Source organism: Gavialis gangeticus, unplaced genomic scaffold, assembly GCF_001723915.1.
Source record: "Gavialis gangeticus isolate Ggan-Ray unplaced genomic scaffold, GavGan_comp1, whole genome shotgun sequence".
Classification (NCBI taxonomy): domain Eukaryota; kingdom Metazoa; phylum Chordata; order Crocodylia; family Gavialidae; genus Gavialis; species Gavialis gangeticus.
Window position 1 is genome coordinate 38,712,097 of NW_017729026.1, and position 17,394 is coordinate 38,729,490.

The 17,394-nt window shown below is 44.0% G+C and overlaps 1 protein-coding gene across 1 annotated transcript in view; it reads left to right on the forward strand.

Annotated features, from left to right (window-relative positions):
• ASCC3 (activating signal cointegrator 1 complex subunit 3) overlaps positions 1 to 17,394 on the forward strand; it is a 684,038-nt gene that overhangs the window by 112,975 nt on the left and 553,669 nt on the right. The window contains exon 5 of the mRNA XM_019520164.1: positions 6,347 to 6,467. Within this exon, the coding sequence (XP_019375709.1) occupies positions 6,347 to 6,467 (121 nt within the window). The remainder of the gene's footprint in view (positions 1 to 6,346; positions 6,468 to 17,394) is intronic.

The following is a 17,394-nucleotide window of genomic DNA, read 5'->3' on the forward strand; positions in this document are numbered from 1 at the left end:
TGCTCTGTGCCAGTGGGCTCCGTCCCTGCTGTAGCCTGGGGCATGGAGCATGGCCTCAGCTCAGCCCCCTGTAGCAGCCGTGTGGGTTGTACACCATTACTGTGGGACTGTGCTCTGTGCCTTAGGCCAGTGTTTTCAACCTTTTTTCATGTATAGACCCTTAAATTTGGATGGAGGTATGGGCCCCTTTGAATTGTAAATGTGGGAATTTACATACTTTTGATTAGTCTTCTTTTGCGGAACCCTTAGACATAGTCTGCAGGTCCCCAAGGTTGAAAACCACTTCCCTAGGCAGTGTGGACAGAGCCTGCCAGTGCAGAGCAAGGGGAAGGGAACGAGGAGCAGGTGTGGGAGCAGAGGCTTTGTGGGGAGGTAGGGTGGAGGAAGATGGGGGAAGAGGCTGCAGAGGGAAGATGGTGGGGTGCAGAGGTGGTGGGGGAGTGAGCAGGCAGCAGCTGCCTCTGCAGCCCTGACCCTGGGTAGGGGCTGGAGCTTGAACCACAGCTGCTGCCTGCCCCTCCACTGCCCTCCATACACAGTTCTAAGATGAGGGGGCTTTTCCCTCAGGTTAAATGGGGGGACATACCTTGTCTTAGAATTGAGTTAATATGGTAATATGTCTTAGAATTGAGTTAATATGGAGAGGCTGAAGGAGCTAGGCGTGTTAAGTTTAAGGAAAAGGTGCTTACGAGAGGGCATGAAAGCAGTCTTCAGATACTTGGAGGGCTGCCATAAAGAAGAGAGAGAACACCTTTTCTCTTTTGCTGCAGAGAGCAGGACACAGACCAATGCCTTGAAGTTGCAGAACAGGAGGTTTAGATTGGATAGCAGGAAAAAATTCGTCAGGCGGTGAAGTAGGCTGCTAGGGAAATTGTAGACTCTATCACTAGGAGTGTTCAAGAAGAAGCTGGACAGCCACTGGTCAGAGATGATCTGGTCCAGAGGTCACCAACCAGTGGATCTTGATCCATCAGTAGATCTCGGAGCCTCTTGTGGTAGATCTCAGAGTCTCTTGGAGTCGATCTGAGGCTGGGGTGGGGAGCTGAGTGCCCGCATGCATGCATGTGTGTGCCCCAGCCCAGCAGGTCAGTCCATGGTGGAGGGAAGGGGCAGGGGCTAGATCAAGGTCCCCACAGTGAGGGACAGTGCCGCAGAGGCAAGAGCATGGGTAAGTTGAGTGGGGCCCTGGCTGGGTGGTACTTACCAGCTGGGGAGGTATGTCCCCAAATAATTTTTTCCCCTCTCCCTTGATCTGCCCTCCCCCTTCCCTCCCCACAGACTTACTTGCTGGGTGGGGGGGAGGGGCGGTGGCAGCAGTGTATGGTAGATCTTGTGTTGATTTTAAATGCCAAAGGTTGGAGACCACTGATCTAGTAGTAGTTATGCCTATGTTCTAGTATGGGTATTTCCCATTTTTTGTCTTTGCTGGTTGACACATGGGCTGAGCTGGAATTCCCCCTCCCTCCCCACTTTGTCACATTTCAGAGATTAGTTTTTCTTTTTTGTTTTAAGCCTTCCTCAGAGGATTTAGATGTTGGCTGCAGTTAAGGCTGGGTATTTTAACCAGGTTTTGCCAATTCTCCTGCTGCAACTTGAAGCTGCATGTTTTTGGCAAGAGGTTCTTGGCCCCTATGCTGAGGTTCAGACTGATTTGCCATATTTGGGGTCAGGAGGGAATTTCACCCTTTGGTTAGATGGGTAAGAACTGGGTGAGGCTGGTTGCCTTTCTCTGTAATGGGGCATGGCCCTCTGCCTGGGATCTCCTGAACATATACTAACAACCTTAAGCAGGATACTAGCTGAAGTAGTTCCCATGCTTTACCCGTGGTAAGTTAGGGTGTTATATCTTGTGTCAGGTTTTGATGCTAATTTTATGAAGGTTAGATTATGAATTTGTATGAGATGCCTTGAATTTGTATAGGATGCCAGGGATGATCCTGCCTTAGGCAGGGGATTGGACTAGATGACCTCTGGAGGTCCCTTCCATCCTGCTTTCTCTATGATTCTGTGTTTATTTACTGTCTTTGGAAAATATTTCCAAAAGTGGAGTTTACAGGATGAGTGGGGAAAGAAAGTGGTAATCCCTTTTTTAAGGGGTATTATGAATTCCAGTGAATAAGAAGTTTAAGATCTGTTACTTGCATAGTAATGCTGTAAAAAGTGTGTTCTGTAGTGAATGGAAATATTAACACTTATTTCAAAAGAATACTAGGAGTAGGTGTGTTGAAGTTAGAGACATGCAGCTAAACTAATGCTTTTATTCTTTAATATCATCTTTAAGCATTGAGGTATGTATTTTGGAGAATAATTTAGTGGTTCTAAAAAAGTGTTCAGAGCTTCACCTATGACAGGAATTTTCTGTGCCTTTGGCAACAGAACTGAAGATACTGGTAATAAACTTAGCCTTGTAGCCTAGAGAAATAACGTAGCAAAGGTGGTGGCTGAAGTCTTATTCTCCCATGTCCCTCCACTCCCCTCTTCCCACTTCTGCAGAACCAAAGATGACAAGACTTTACCCTGTCTGAGGTTGACAGATTTCTCCATAAATAACTAATCATATTTTAAGCTTTTCTTTAGCTTTCATGGTCTTTTGAAAAGATTGTTTTCCTCCTGAAGTTTGTTGTATAGGTGAAAACACTCAACTGATAACATTTTTGTTCACACCTCTCCAAACTCCTTGAGAGGCAGTGTGCTCTATGTTGTCCCAGAGGAATGCAACAGCTGTTGTGGTCCATGGATTGAAATGAGATCTTTATTGTAGTTGATGTTTAATTACTTTGAAATTAGGATTAAAGTCTCAGCTAGCATTAGAAGCAGACTGGGAACCAGGGGAGGAACTTAAGCAAAGATCTGGAAATGCTCATAGGGCATAAACTGTAAGAAAGTTGGGGAGTCAGTTTAAGTTAGTTATAGCCTGAGCATAGTGTTCACAATTAAACTTCAAAACCACTAAATTATAGTAGTACAAACCAGCCTGAGCAAGACTAAGGGGGTTGTTACATGTTACACTTACCACATGTTAACTGCATTTGAGATGCTAGCATTCAAGCACGTGCTAAGTGTTCTTTTTGTTTTATGTCTCTGAGTGAGGAGTGTCTCCCAATCATATTGGGTAATGTGGGTTGCGTTAATGTGGGAGTGTTCCGTGGAGGTGATATAATCGATTGTAGTCCCAGGGCCAGGACACACAATACACTGATTAGGGGTTCTGGCTCCGGACCACGTGGAAGTCTCCCACCAGCTCTGGTGGGTCTCTGGGCTAAGACAGTAAGTCGGCTTCTTCTTTTGGTTTCAGTACTGAAATCACACTGGACCTGCTTTAAGACTCTGGTGCAGTACTACAATGTGTATTTAAATTGTAGAAGCATTCATATACAACTGTTCAGGAAACTTTTCCACATTAACACTTACTATGATCTACATATGATGTGTTGTCCTGTCCTGTGTAACAAGGCCCTAATGTAGGTATCAGAGTGGCCAGATTTTCAGGCTTAATGAGGAGTCAAACAGAACTCTAGGTCTTTGCATAACATTGAATTGGGACTGTATTCCTTCCTCCAAGTATTTAGTAGGTATTTGGACAGTTGATTGTGCAAATTTTTGACCAGCCTGTTGCTCTATTCTTCTCTTTTTCTGTTTTTTAATTCCTTGGACTTCAGCCTTTTTACTGTTGGAAGGTTCCATGCAGTTCTTTTGTCCTTCACAGTTATTAGGGAGTTTAACAGGAAGCAAGCATGTCATAAATGAAAAGAAGCAAGCCATGCTCAGCCTACTTGAGATTTCAAAATAGGATGTCATTTACAGTAGATGTCCAAGGTGTGATTCGTAGGGCCATATGAAGCTTTGGTCCCTGATTCGATTTGGTGGAGATTTGGCGTGATTTGGTGGCCAAATCTCAAAATCCACATTGAATCAGGAGACCCTTTAATCTCTCCAAATTGAATTGGAACCGTCTAGATCTATTCGGTGATTCAGACATAGACACAGCTTTACATGCTTTTTCTACATGCCTCAAGGTACCAGGCAGCTCATGAATACTTTGATGGTGGGGCAGATGGAGCATCTCACAGGAGCATGGGGGGCTCCCCAGCGCACTAGGCAGCAGACCCGGAAGTGGACCAGAAGCACTTCTGGGTCCACCATGGAGTGTGCTGTCCCCTCTCACACCCCCTCCCGACTTGGCAACTAGTGCCTCCTGGGTCTTGGGGGGCACTCGGGGGTCCCCCCACATGGCCGATTGCTGAGCAAGGGGGGAGGATGTGGGGGGCCCTGATGTGTGTTTGGTGACAGACCCGGAAGTGGACCAGAAGCACTTCTGGGTCTGCCAGGGAGAGCGCTGCCCCTCTCCCCGCTGGCTTGCCAACTAGTGCCTCCTGGGTCTGGGGGGGCACCTGGGGTCCCCCCATGGCCGATCGCTGAGTTGGGGGGATGGAGACATGGGGGGCCCCCAACGTGTGCTTGGTGACAGATATTCATGAGCTGTACCTGGTACCTTGAGGTATGTAGAAAAAACATTTAAAGCTGTGGCCGAATGGCTGATTCTCTGGATCAGCCATCGAATCTTCAGATTTGGATTCAGCTGAATTGAATTGGGGACAGTGATCCAAATCAACGAATTGAATCACTGTTCCCGATTCAGGCCAAATCCAGATCAAATACGGACCATTTTGAACACCCCTATTGATTTGTGTCTGCTGCTTGGCATGCCCTCAAGAGGGTTTAAACCCTCCTTATGGGTTTTGTTGGGCTCCTAGAGCTTGGATGCCTAGTGGCCTTGTGCTCCTTTGGTGAGTGCCCTTCTGGTGTTTTGCGTTCTTAGCTCAGACTGGGGACTGGGGAGGTGAATTTAACTGATTCTCCCAAGTAATATCTACTTTGACACCAAAGTGAAATTTCATTGAAGTAGACTATACTGTTAATGTGTTTTTCCTCTCTTTTCATAGTGCTTGGATCAGCAATAAAAGAGATAAAAATTGACATTTATATGATTATTATTGGGTATTTCAGTTAATTTCTTTTTGAGGTGAATGGAAAAGTTCGCACTTCTGAGAGCTATTACCTCCAGGCTAGCTGCAGACATACAGATGTTATTGTGTTAATTTGATGTTTTCACTGTTTTCCTTGGAGTTATTTTTTCTTCTTTCTTTTTTAAAATGACATCCTAGATTATGACATATGGTTAGCACTTAAAAAATGCTCCCTAGCATAACTTGGCATGGTTCAAACCTTGTTTGCAAGTACATGAAGGTGAAGCATAAAGTTATTCTCAGTATTTCCCAGAAGACAATAGATAGTTATAGGCTTAAGCAAAAAATATCCATCAAAGAACTTGCATGGTTAGTCTAGGAAGAGGAAGGTAGGAGTGAAATATCCTAGAAATAAGTGATTTCAAAATTTATCTCCTTGTTCCTATAACCATTTGTAGATGGATAACAATTGTTCATAATAACTAGATTGTAATCTATAATATTATAAATCTTTATTCTTAATCGATATCTTGAGTCACAGTTTGAATGAGGGAGGGAACTACCTGACTCAGTCATACTGAAAGATGGGGGAATTTTAGTGAATATTGTTCTGCTATAAAAAATAAGGTGATTTAACATTTTGAAGAATTGGGCAAACAATTTAAATAAACACAAATTGGCTTACATGAAAAATATTTCCTTCAACATTGAGGATGAAACTGTACTTCTGGGTAGAGAGGAGGCTAAAAGACCATACGTTTGGTCAAGAAATTAAAAAAGATTAAATTGACAAATATCAAAATAGTGTGTTCAGACAACATATCAGTGTTTGTGCGAAGGCTTATCAAGAACTTGGCGTTTTCTTCTTAGGAAATTGACTACATGCTCCATATAAAAAAAGATGAGCCCCCTGATTGTGATTAGGATCATCTTGCTTTTGCACTATCTTGAAATGGATGAACTCTTTGTGTGATAACCTAAGAGAGAGGATTTGTAATTCTGTACTCCAGCTGCTCTAAAAAAATAAAAGGAAAAAAAGCCCTCCACCCTTGCAGATCCATGCAAGTAAAACTATTACCTTACAACTTAGTAGTTCCCAATGGAAGAGGCCTAATAGGTATAATAATTCTATTTCTGCCTTGTTTTTAATATTGTCAAATGAAAACAGTTTTATATAGACACTCTGCAAATAGTAGATGCGATGCATTTTGGACCAAATTACCTGGAACTGAATGAGCACATTCATCTAAATCTACTGCAAATACGATACTACCAAAGACAAAATTTATTGTAGTTGTTCTTAGTTTTGTGCTAATTTTGCAAGAGAATGCTGTATGGTAATGATTCTTTTTTTTCTTTTCTTTATTTTTTTCCTCTAGTTATTTGAACTGCTGGGCCCTGAGGGTTTTGAACTCATAGAGAAGCTTTTACAGAACAGGTCAATGATTGTGGAAAGATCTCTGTCCTGTCCAAATGATTACAAGTTACAGACTCTACAAGGTAAGAAACTATTTATTTTCCTCCCCCTGCTCCCCTAATTTGGTGAGAGAATAAGGTGTTGAACCAGATGCCTGATCAAGCTTTTTTTCAAAGAAAATTTATTTATTCCATGAAAAAGTTTTCATTATAAACATGTTCTCCTGCCCCTGCCCTCACCCATATGTGCAGGAAAAAAGCGTGCTGCCAAGTCTGAATCTTTAAAAAAAAACAAAACAAAACAAAAAACAAAACAAACAAACAAACAAAAAAACAGCAAAAAGCAAAAAAAAACCCAACTACCCCCGCCCCAAAAAGAAAACCCAACAAGTCAAATAAGGGATATATCTATCTATCTATAGATCTCGAGATTCTTTATTTGACTTGTTGGGTTTTCTTTTTGGGGCGGGGGGAGTTGGGGTTTTTTTGCTTTTTGCTTTTTTTTAAAAGATTTTTAAGCTATATATATATAGCTCACCAAGGAAAAGATTGTGAAATTTGGCTCTGCAAGCAGCCCATGAAAATCCCTTTATCTTGCTGCAATTTAGGTAGGCCCCTACTTTTAGCCTCCAAGTGTCACAGCAGGATAAAAGTGGTGCTCAATCTTTTGGCCCCACAGACCAGATGAATGGGACAGAGCTGGTCCATGGGCCAGATCAGACCCTGCATGCCAGGTTCAGGCCCCGTGCTTCCCCTGAGTGCCAGAATCAGGCTCCAGGGCCCTCCACCCAAGCATGCACACTGGGGTGGCGGCCTTCAGGACCTGTGCTACTGCTGCTGGGCCCCACACTACTGCGATTAGGCCCTGTGCTGCTCTGTATTCCTGATCTAGCATACAAGGCCATGGGATTCCCCACATACCTGTGGGGAGCCTTCATGGCTCTATGACTGGGTGCTAGGGGCCAGGTCTGACCCTTGAAAACAAGGCTTTTCTAAGATTGTGTAGCCATTTTTATCTGCTTAAGCAATGAAGATGTTTCTAATCATTATTACAAAGCTTACATACTCCGTCTCTAGTCCCCAGGGCTATGGACAGACATTCAAAAAGCCTGAGCCTGAATTGATTCAATCTTTGCAGGTTAGTCTGACCTGTGTAGATTGTGCTACTTTAAGTTATCAATTGCTCAAATCAAGAGAAAGACCTTAAAAATGGGGATAAGGCAAAATGCAGTGTTTATTGATTACTTGAAGTAGATATATAAGCTTGGACACACCAGTCATACAAACAGACATACACAAGCATACATACAAACAGACATAGAGACAAAACCACTCCAGTAAGATGTTATAGTTACCAGCAGAAGTTACTCAGTGTTAACACTGGATGGCCAGTTCAGGCTCATTAAGGGTTATGAGCTGGAGTAAACAGATGCACCTGTGCTCCAGGAGGTTGCAGAGAGTGGATTCCCCATCTTGGCTTGTCTGCATCTCACTTCTATAGGGATTTGAAGTCTTTGTTCAGCACTGGGATTTTTCCATGCTCAGTTTTTAATTGGAAGTTTTTTCTTCTGTTTATCTCAACTTGAGGTCATTTCAGTAAAGTTGGTATCTCCATTGGTATCTCTGCCTTCAGGCATTGTGTCCTTGAAGCATTGTGTAGTTCAAATGGCAGGATATACAAAATTCCTCCTTTTCACTATCTTCTTTGCACTTGATCACAGACAAGTTCTTCAGCCATCCATTAATTAGCTTAAATAGTTTACTGTCTGGTAACTTATACATTGGTGTTTTGTTGCTTACACAATCAGTTAACCTTCCGTTTTCATGCAAATAGTTACTATTCCTTCAGCATTCACCCTCTCGCACAGACACTCATGTACACAGGGCATATGAAATTAATTTACTTACGTAAAGCAGGAAGCAAGCACAAAATGGAGTTTTAGTTGTTCATAAAAGTATTATCATTTAAGTCTAATAACTAATATGCAAAAATTCATACTACAATTGAACAGATTTGCAAGTAAATAAACATTCACTTTTAATTCTGGAAACGTAAACACATGCCTACAGTGGCTCAGGCTAGAGGCAAGGGGGGCGCTAGAGCAGCCCTCCCTTCCCATCCTCAGCAACTGCAAGGCACCAGCCAGGCAGTGCCTCAGCTGAAAGGGGGTGGAGGAGGATTAAACTTCTCAGTCTCCCCTCTTAGGCATGGGGACCAGCAGCCAGTGTCTGTCTGGCTTTCCCCACTGCTCACATGGTGGGGGGGGGACCTGGCCAGAGGTGGCTGGCCTGGCCCTGTTATCTGCCCAGGCCTGGGACTGGGATTGTAGGGGCCGGGCCTTGGCTTGGGCTGGGGGACATGGGCAGTGGTTGGCAAAGTAGCAGGCTGCAATGGCTGACTCAGAGGCACCAGCAGGCCCAGAGCCTTGCAACCACCCACTGCGGGAGCTCATAGCGTCCACCATGCCCCTGTCCTGTGCAGTACCTGCTGGCTACAGCCGTACAACAAGCTGTGAGCTGACCAGAGCTGGTGGGGCTCTTCTGCCTCCCTTGCCTCCAGCTGCTGTTGCTGCCATGTGGCTCTGGGTGGGCAGGTGGAAGCTTAAGCCTGGCGGTTTCTGCCCAGCGCACGGAGCTCTGGCTCCGGCTCCAGCTTCAGCTATTTTCCACCTGCTCCCCACCCCCCTGCAGAGCTGTTCATAATGCTGGGTGGGTGGAAGGCAGCTAGAGCTGGAGCCAGAGCTCTTGGCACTGGGCAGAAGCCACTGGGTTAAAGCTTCCATCCACACGAAGTGGTACTGTGTGGCCGGGCAGAAGCCACAACTGGAGGTGAGCAGAGCAGGACAGTCCTGCCAAGCTCAGCCAGCACACAGCTTCCTTTTGCCTCCAGTGGTTGCTCCCCTTCCCACTCCTGGCCCTGCTGCGCTGCTCTGAGCTTTAGCTCTGCTCTAAGCAGAAGCTGCCAAGCTAAATCTAGCCCCTCCCTGCTGCCTGAAGCAACACAGCAGGGGCAGGAGCATAAGGGGGGGAGTAGCTGCTGGAGGTGAGGGAAAGCTGCGTGATTGCTGTGCTTGGAAGGGGTGTTCTGTTTCCCTCACCTTCAGCTGCAGCTTCTGTTCCTGCCCTGCTTCCCAGCGCCACTCCATGTGGGTGGAAGCTTTAGCCCAGCAGCTTCTTCCTAGTGCCTGGAGCTCTGGCTTCCTTCTGCCCATCCAGTGTGATGAGCACCTCCTGTAGGGAAGAGTCAGGTGGGAAGCAGCTGAAGCCAGAGCTCTGTGTGCTGGGCAGAAGCTACTAGGCTAAAGTCTCCACCCACACACCCAGAGCTGCATGGTGGCAGCAGCGGCAGCTGGAGGCAAGGAAGGCAGAAGAACTCTGCTGGCCTTAGCCAGCACACAGCCTGTGGTGCAGCTACAGCTGGTGGGTGTTGCACAGGACAGGTGTGTGTTGGGATGCAATCCCCCATGGCGGGTGGCTGCTGGGCTCCAGGCCTGCCAGCGCCTCTGAGCCAGCCTGGGCAGCACCCTACTTGGCCAGCCGCTGCTCGTGTCCCCCAACCCAAGCCAAGGGCCCGGCCACCACAGCCTAGCCTGGGCCTACCACTCTGCATTCACCCTCAGCAGTGCCTGTGAGCTAGCCTGGCTCGGCACTGCAGCCCCAGCCCTGTAGCTGCCATGATGGCCAGCTCTGGCTATGCCTCCGCTTCTGTCGCTGGAGTGCCGAGGGGGGTGAATGCCTGACGGGCTGCTATACCCTGGTCAGGCAGACCTCAGCTGTGGTCCCCCAGTGGGGGGGGGGGGTAAAAACCCTTTTCCTGCTCCTTTCACCTCAGAGAGGTGAGGCGGGGGGGCATGCCAGTTGGCATCTAGCTATGTCCCCACCCCCAGCTAGAGAGCAGAGGGATGGGGCCAGCCTTGCCTTCTGGAGCAGAGATTCCAGCCCAGGGCTGCAGGGCATGCTAGGATGCTGGGGGACTCTGGTTTAACTTAAATCAGGAAGGGGTCTGGGACAGACGTTCCATGAACTGGTTTAACTCAAATCAGTTAAGTCTGATGATACATTCAGCCAGGCTTATCTTAAAGCAGTTTCAGCCATTTTGAAACTGGTTTATGTGCACTGAACTTATGTTCCGTTACAGGTTTAAACCCGTTTCTGGTCACTTAAATTGGTGTATATGTAACTTCTGTCCCTAGCCTTATAATATCATTTCTAAATAAAAATTGATTGTACTGCTGTTTGGGGAATTCATCTTTTTGGAAGTCAGCGTCTGCATTCTGGTCTGAACTTTTCATCAGTGCAAGTCTTCCTTTTAAGTACTTGTCATTTCACAACAGGATGTCTTGCCCCTTGCTGCAGCCCGGATAAGGGAGTCTATCTTAGACTGCATTGCTCCTCAAAAAAAGAGGAGAAAAACTCAATGATTTTAGCTTTCATGCTTTTATTTTTGTTTTGTGTTCAATTATTTCTTCTACGTTTACAGTACGTGTTAGATTTTAGTTGTATAAAATAACATTTCTTCTCACTCAAAGATATTTCATTTAATGTGAATTCATTTTTAGTATGCCACTAACAAAATCTGTCACATTCATTTTTGCATATTTTTAATACTATGCTTTTGAGCCCATAACAAAGTGGTACTGATTGTATGGTTTCTTCAGTGATGAGAGAACCTTTCTTTCATTATTGGGTGTAAGTCAATGATATTTGAAAGCTGAACTACTTTTCTGAGATTAAGGATGCTCAGTCAAACATTCAATAAAATTATAGGGTTTTTTTCATTTTAAATTTTATCAAAATGATAGTAGTAAAAGGTTGGGATTCAGTTTTGCATTTACAGAATTAAAATGTGGGGAATTATATTATTTTGGAAGCCAATGTGAGGTAAGGTAAAACCTAACTGACTGATGATTATTTGCTTTTAAAAGTAACATTTTAAGCTAAACAAATTTAATGTGACATGGAAAAGAATCTTTTCACTATAGTACTAAAGGAACATCATTAATCACATGAAATCATTATCCACATCACAAAATGTCTGTAATGGATAGATTTTCCATTCTAGGTGTGCCAAGCACATGTTGTTTTCTTTTTAAATTTATTGGTTTAATATAGTGTTGTGGTAGAAGAAAAAACATGTTAATTCAAGGTGACGTATCTTAACCGTTGACCTTGTCTGATTTTTGAGTCTATGTTACTTAGAGGGTAGGACACTGGACTGAAACTCCAGAGACCTGAATTTTATTCTGGTCTGCTAGTTGATCTTGTACAAGTCACTTCATGACTGGCTACCAATTTTCTTTTCTGCAAACTGAGAATATGTATCTTCATTTCAAGAACTTAGAAATATATGACTAGTAATGCTGCTGTTGACAGACTGACCAGGATTTTCAAATTTAGGTTGCTTAAATTAGGCTCTGAAGTTAATATTTTGAAAGAAAGAAAATAGTCTGAAAGACAATAGTCTGAAGTCTCTTTCCCCTTGCGCGTGTACATCACATCCATCATAGTGTTTCACTCCCCACTCCCTTTCCCTGCACAGGTGGGAAACACTTTACAAATATTATTGGAATCAATAGAAAATATAACTGTTTCAGAATTTTTTAAAGTTAGGATTCTTCTGTTTACAGTGAGGGCAACATTTTCAAAATGGAGTGCCTTAAGTTAGGATCTAAGTCCATGTCAAAGAAGTTAAATGAGATGTAATCTAGACTAGAAAGTTGCTGATATGGTAGTGGAGAGGCTCTTTTCCCAGCATAGTTAAATCACTTTCCCTGAATGACAGACATTTCTTTTTAACTTGACAGTGAATATTGCAGTTAATACTGTACACACAGGATTTTACCAGAATATCTGTGTTGGCTTATAGCATAATTTCTCTCTCCCAATTCCCCTCTCTCTATTTGAAACCAAAATGGTGTAGACCTTGAATGACTTCTAAGAGTACTGAACACACAGAAGCCTGTATTCATGTCAGAAAGAACTATTGAGTCTTCCACAGTCTTGGAAAAAGGATATTTATTTAGGTAAATGAATATAGATTCTAGGAACCTTAACTTCTAAGCCCAGGTACATAAAAGATGTGTAACCCAGGATTAAAAACTGTGATTTATGTCTCTCCTAAAACAAATCCTAGATTTCCATTGTAGGAACATCCATAAATCTGGTTTTCTCGGTGAAGGTGATCTATGTAACATAGTAGTTATTTGAATAAGTACTGTTTTTTTGTTTTTGCATATATGTGTGAGAATATTTCAAACCTGCTTTCCTCAACAGCTGGCTATGGCTTTCTAATCCAGATGTAAATGAAGTTTTTGGGTATGTTTTATATTAGAATGTCTGCTATAATTTACTTTCGACAGCAGCAGGGGAAAGGATAATCATGGTGCTTTTCAGACCAGATGAAACAATAGGTCTCTGCCCTGGGAAGTTCAATCTTAATTTAATTCAAATGCAGTGAGGGATAGTTCAAGGAAATTGTGAATCTAAACAATAAACATGTGTAATATTAAATATGGATATTTTAACAGCTTTTTTTGAGATGTTTTTCCAGTGATACTTTTCAAAATATAATTTTCAAACGTTGCCTCTTATAGATATTTGGGAGTTCAGGGGTTTTGGTGTTCATGGAATCAGTGTAGGTGGGCAGTATGTGCTGCAAGACTTCCAGCATGTCAATCAAAATTAGACTGTTGGGTTCAGATGTTGAAGGTGAGCAGTCTTCTACAGAACTAGGATTTCAAATCAACAGAAAAATCCTTGAAGTTCATATTGAATATATACCAATAGAGTACATAAAATTGAATTAAATTTATCCAAACTAGAATTCTGTTTGTAATGTATTGAGGATGCAAGTTTTAACATTTCTTCCCAACTGCTTTAAAATATGTCTCCTAATTACTACTTCACAGTATTCCAGGTGAGGCACCAGTGCTAAATAGAGTGAAAGTCACTTCCAGTCGCTTGAAAATTCCAGTCACTTCTCTTGATTTGGAAATGACACACCTGTTAATACAACCCAGGATGCTGTTGGCTCTTTTGCAACAAGAGTGCACTCAGCTCATATTCAGCTTGTGGTCCACTGTAACCCCCAGGTTCTTCTCTGCACTACTGGAGTCTAGCCAGTCATTCCCCAGTCTGTACTGTTGTATGCAGTTATTCTGTCCCAAGTGTAGGACTTTGCACTTGTCCTTGTTGAATCTTATTTAGTTAATTTGAGGACCATTTTTCCAGTCTACCCAGGTCGTTCTGGATCCTAGCTCTGCCTTACAGAGTGTCTGCAGTTCCACCCAAATTGGTGTCATACTCAGATTTGCTAAGAATGTGCTCAATCCCATCATCTAAATTAATTAAGATGCTGAACAGTGCCAGACCCAAGATGCACCCCTGGGAAACTCCACCTGATACCTCCTCCCAACTAGACATTGAGTCATTGAGGCCTATTCACTGAATACAATGGTCCAGCCAGTTGTGTATCCACTATACAGTATTTTTAATTTAGTCTGTATTTCCTTAGCTTGTTAATGAGAATGTTGTGGGATACAGTGTCAAAAACCATGTTAAAGTTAAAGTATACCACGTCCACTGCTCTCCCCGCATCCATAGAGCCTCTCACATTATCTTAGAAGGAGGTCAGATTGGCCAGGCGTGACTTGCTCATGGTGAATTCATGCTGTTGCTCTTGATCACCTTGTCCTTTTCTATGTGCTCCACAGTTGATTCTTTGAGGACCTGCTCCATGATTTTTCTGCATATAGATGTCAGGCTGACTTGTTTGTATTTCCCCAGATTCTCTTTCTTCACCACCTTAAAGATGGGCATTATAGTTGTCTTTTTCCAGTTATCCAGTACCTTACCTAACCTCTAAGTTCTCAAAAAGGACACTTTTGTCTCTGAAATTACCGCATACAATTTCTTAAGTATCTTCATCCTGCTGACTTGAAATATCTAGCTTCTCTAAGTAATCCAGTCTGTTCTGCCATTACTCTAGGCTGTTGCTTGTCTGTGCTGCCTACTGCACCCACCTTTTGGTGGCTGTCCCTATTTGAGAAAAATTAAGTAAAGAAGGCATTAAATACTCAGCTGTCTCTGCATTATCTGTGACTGGATTGCCTTCTGCATTCCATAAAGGATCTATGGCATCACTAGTCTTCTTACTTTTGACCTACTTATAGAATCCCTTTTTGTTGCCTTTTATGTCCCTTTCCAGCTGTATCTAGAATTGTGCTTTGGCTTTCCTAACTTTCTCTCTGCATGCCCATGTGATACTCTTACAGTCCTCCCTAGTACTATTTCCAGTTTCCACTTTTCATAGTATTCTTTTTTTTGAATTTCAGTTCATTTAAGAGATCAGTATCTATTCAGGCTGGTCTTCTGTTGCACTTCACATTCTTCCATCTCATTGGTATAACTTGCTCCTCTGCCCTTAAGAGAGCCTCCTTAAAGTACAGTCAGCTCTTCTGAACTCCTTCTCCCCTAAGAGTTGCCTCCTGAGGCATCCTGTCCACCAAGTCCCTCATTTTGTTAAAGTTTGCTTTTTTGAAGTCCAGTGTCCTTATTCTGGTGCTCTCCTTCCCTCTTCCCCTTAGGATCTTGAACTCTGTCATTTCAGGGCCACTGTCACCCAAGTTACCTTTTACCTTCAATTTGTCCACCAATTCCTTCCTGTTCATGAGCAGTAAGTTGAAAGAGCTTCCCATCTTCTTGGCCTCTCCATCTGAGTCAAAAAGTTATCTCCAAAACACTCCAGAAACTTGCTGGACTGCCTGTGCACTGCTATGTTTTCCTCCCAGCACACATTCCAATAATTAATGTTCCTTATGAGAACTAAGTCCTGCCATTTGGAAACTTGAGTCAGTTGTTTTAAAAAAGGCCTTGTCCACCTCCTTCTCTTGATTTGGAGGCTTGAAGCAGGCCCTTACCCTGACGTCTTGCCCCCCACTGCTCTCTCCTCTAATCTTTACCCAGAGACTTTTAAAGGGTCTACCTTCCACTTTATACTGCAACTTTGAACACATGTACATCATCTTTATATACTATAGAATCATAGAAAGTTAGGGTTGGAAGGGACCTCAGGTGGTCATCTAGTCCAACCCCCTGGTCAAAGCAGAACCATCCTCAATTAGATCATCCCAACCAAAGATTTGTATACCCGGGTTTTGAAAACCTCCAAGGATGGGACTGCACCACCTCTCTGGGTAGCCTGTTCCAGTGTTTTACTACCCTTATAGTGAGAAAATTCTTCCTAATATCTAACCTAAACTTCCCTTGCTGCAAGTTGAGACCATTGCTCCTTGTTCTGTCATCTGTCACCACTGAGAACAATCTAGCTCCATCTTCTTTTGAAGCCCCCTTCAGGTCGTTGAAGGCTGCTGTTAAATCTGCCCTCAATCTCTTCTTCTCTAGACTAAATAAGCCCAATTCCCTCAGTCTTTCCTCATAAGTCATGTCCCCCAACCCTCTCACCATTTCTGTTGCCCTCCTCTGGACTCTTCACAGTTTGTCCACATTGTTTCTGTAGTGGGGGGCCTAAAACTGGGACAACAGCTGGAGTACTATGTTCAGTAATGTTGAATGGAGGGGAATAGTCGCTTCCCTTGACCTACTGGCAGCACACCTACCAATGCAGCCCAGTATGCCATTAGCCTTTTTGGCAGCAAGGGCATACTGCTGGCTCATATTCAGCTTATTGTCCACTGTAACCCCCGGGTCCTTTTCTGCAGAGCTGCTGCCCAGCCAGTTCGCACCCAGCCTGTACCAGTACATGGGCTTGTTCTGTCCTCAATGCAGGACTTTGCACTTGTCCTTGTTCAACTTCATGAGATTTCTTTTGGCCCAATCCTTTAATTAGTCTAAGTTACTCTGAATCCTAGCCCTACCCTCCAGCAGTATCTACTACTTCCCAATCCCCCCCTGACCCTGCCCAGCTTGGTGTCTGCTGCCATCTTGCTGAGGGTGCACTCTATGCCATCTTCCAGATCATTGATGAAGATTGTTGATGCAGGGAGCAAACCAGGAAAGCGAAGGCTGCAACTGAACTCCAACTAACTTTGAGCATCAAGGACAATAAAAAGTCCTTTTTCAGATATGTGGGGAGCCGGAGGAAAAGCAAGGGCAACACTGGACCCCTGCTGAACCAGATCGGGCAACTGACAACTGACGCCCAGGAAAAAAACAACCTGTTAAATGAGTACTTTGCATTGGCCTTTCATCAGTCCCATGGGATGCCCATGCCTGCTACGGGACAGGGAGGTCAGGGTGAGGAAGATCCCCTGCCATCCATAAATGCTGACCTCATGAAGGAACATCTTGAGAAGCTGGATACCTTCAAGTCAGCCAGCCCTGACAATCTATACCCCAGGGTACTCAAGGAGCTGGCGAGCATCATAGCCCAGCCTCTGGCATGGATCTTTGAAAACTCCTGGTGCTCTGGTATAGTGCCCGAAGACTGGAAGAAGGCCAGTGTGGTGCCTATCTTCAAGAAAGGGAGGAAAGTGGATCCGGCTAACTATAGGCCCATCAGCCTGACTTCTATCCTAGGGAAGATCTTAGAATAGTTTATTAAAGAGGCCATCCTTAATGAACTGGCCGACGCCAACATCCTGAGGGATAGCCAGCACAGGTTTCCTGCGGGTAGGTCTTGCTTGACCAATCTTATATCCTTCTACGACTAGGTGACCTATCACCTGGATAAGGGAGAAGAGATTGACGTCATATATCTTGACTTCAAAAGCCTTTGATCTGGTATCCCACGATCACCTCTTGGCGAAACTGGCCAGGTGTGGCTTGGGTCCACCATGATCCCCTGGCTGGGAAATTGGCTTCATGGTCAGACCCAGAGGGTAGTAATTGATGGCAGTGACTCATCATGGTGTCCTGTGACCAGTGGGGTCCCCCAAGGCTCTGTCCTTGGACCCATATTGTTCAACATCTTCATTATTGATGTGGACATTGGAGTCAGGAGCGGACTGGACAAGTTTGCCGATGACACCAAACTTTGGGGCAAAGCATCCAC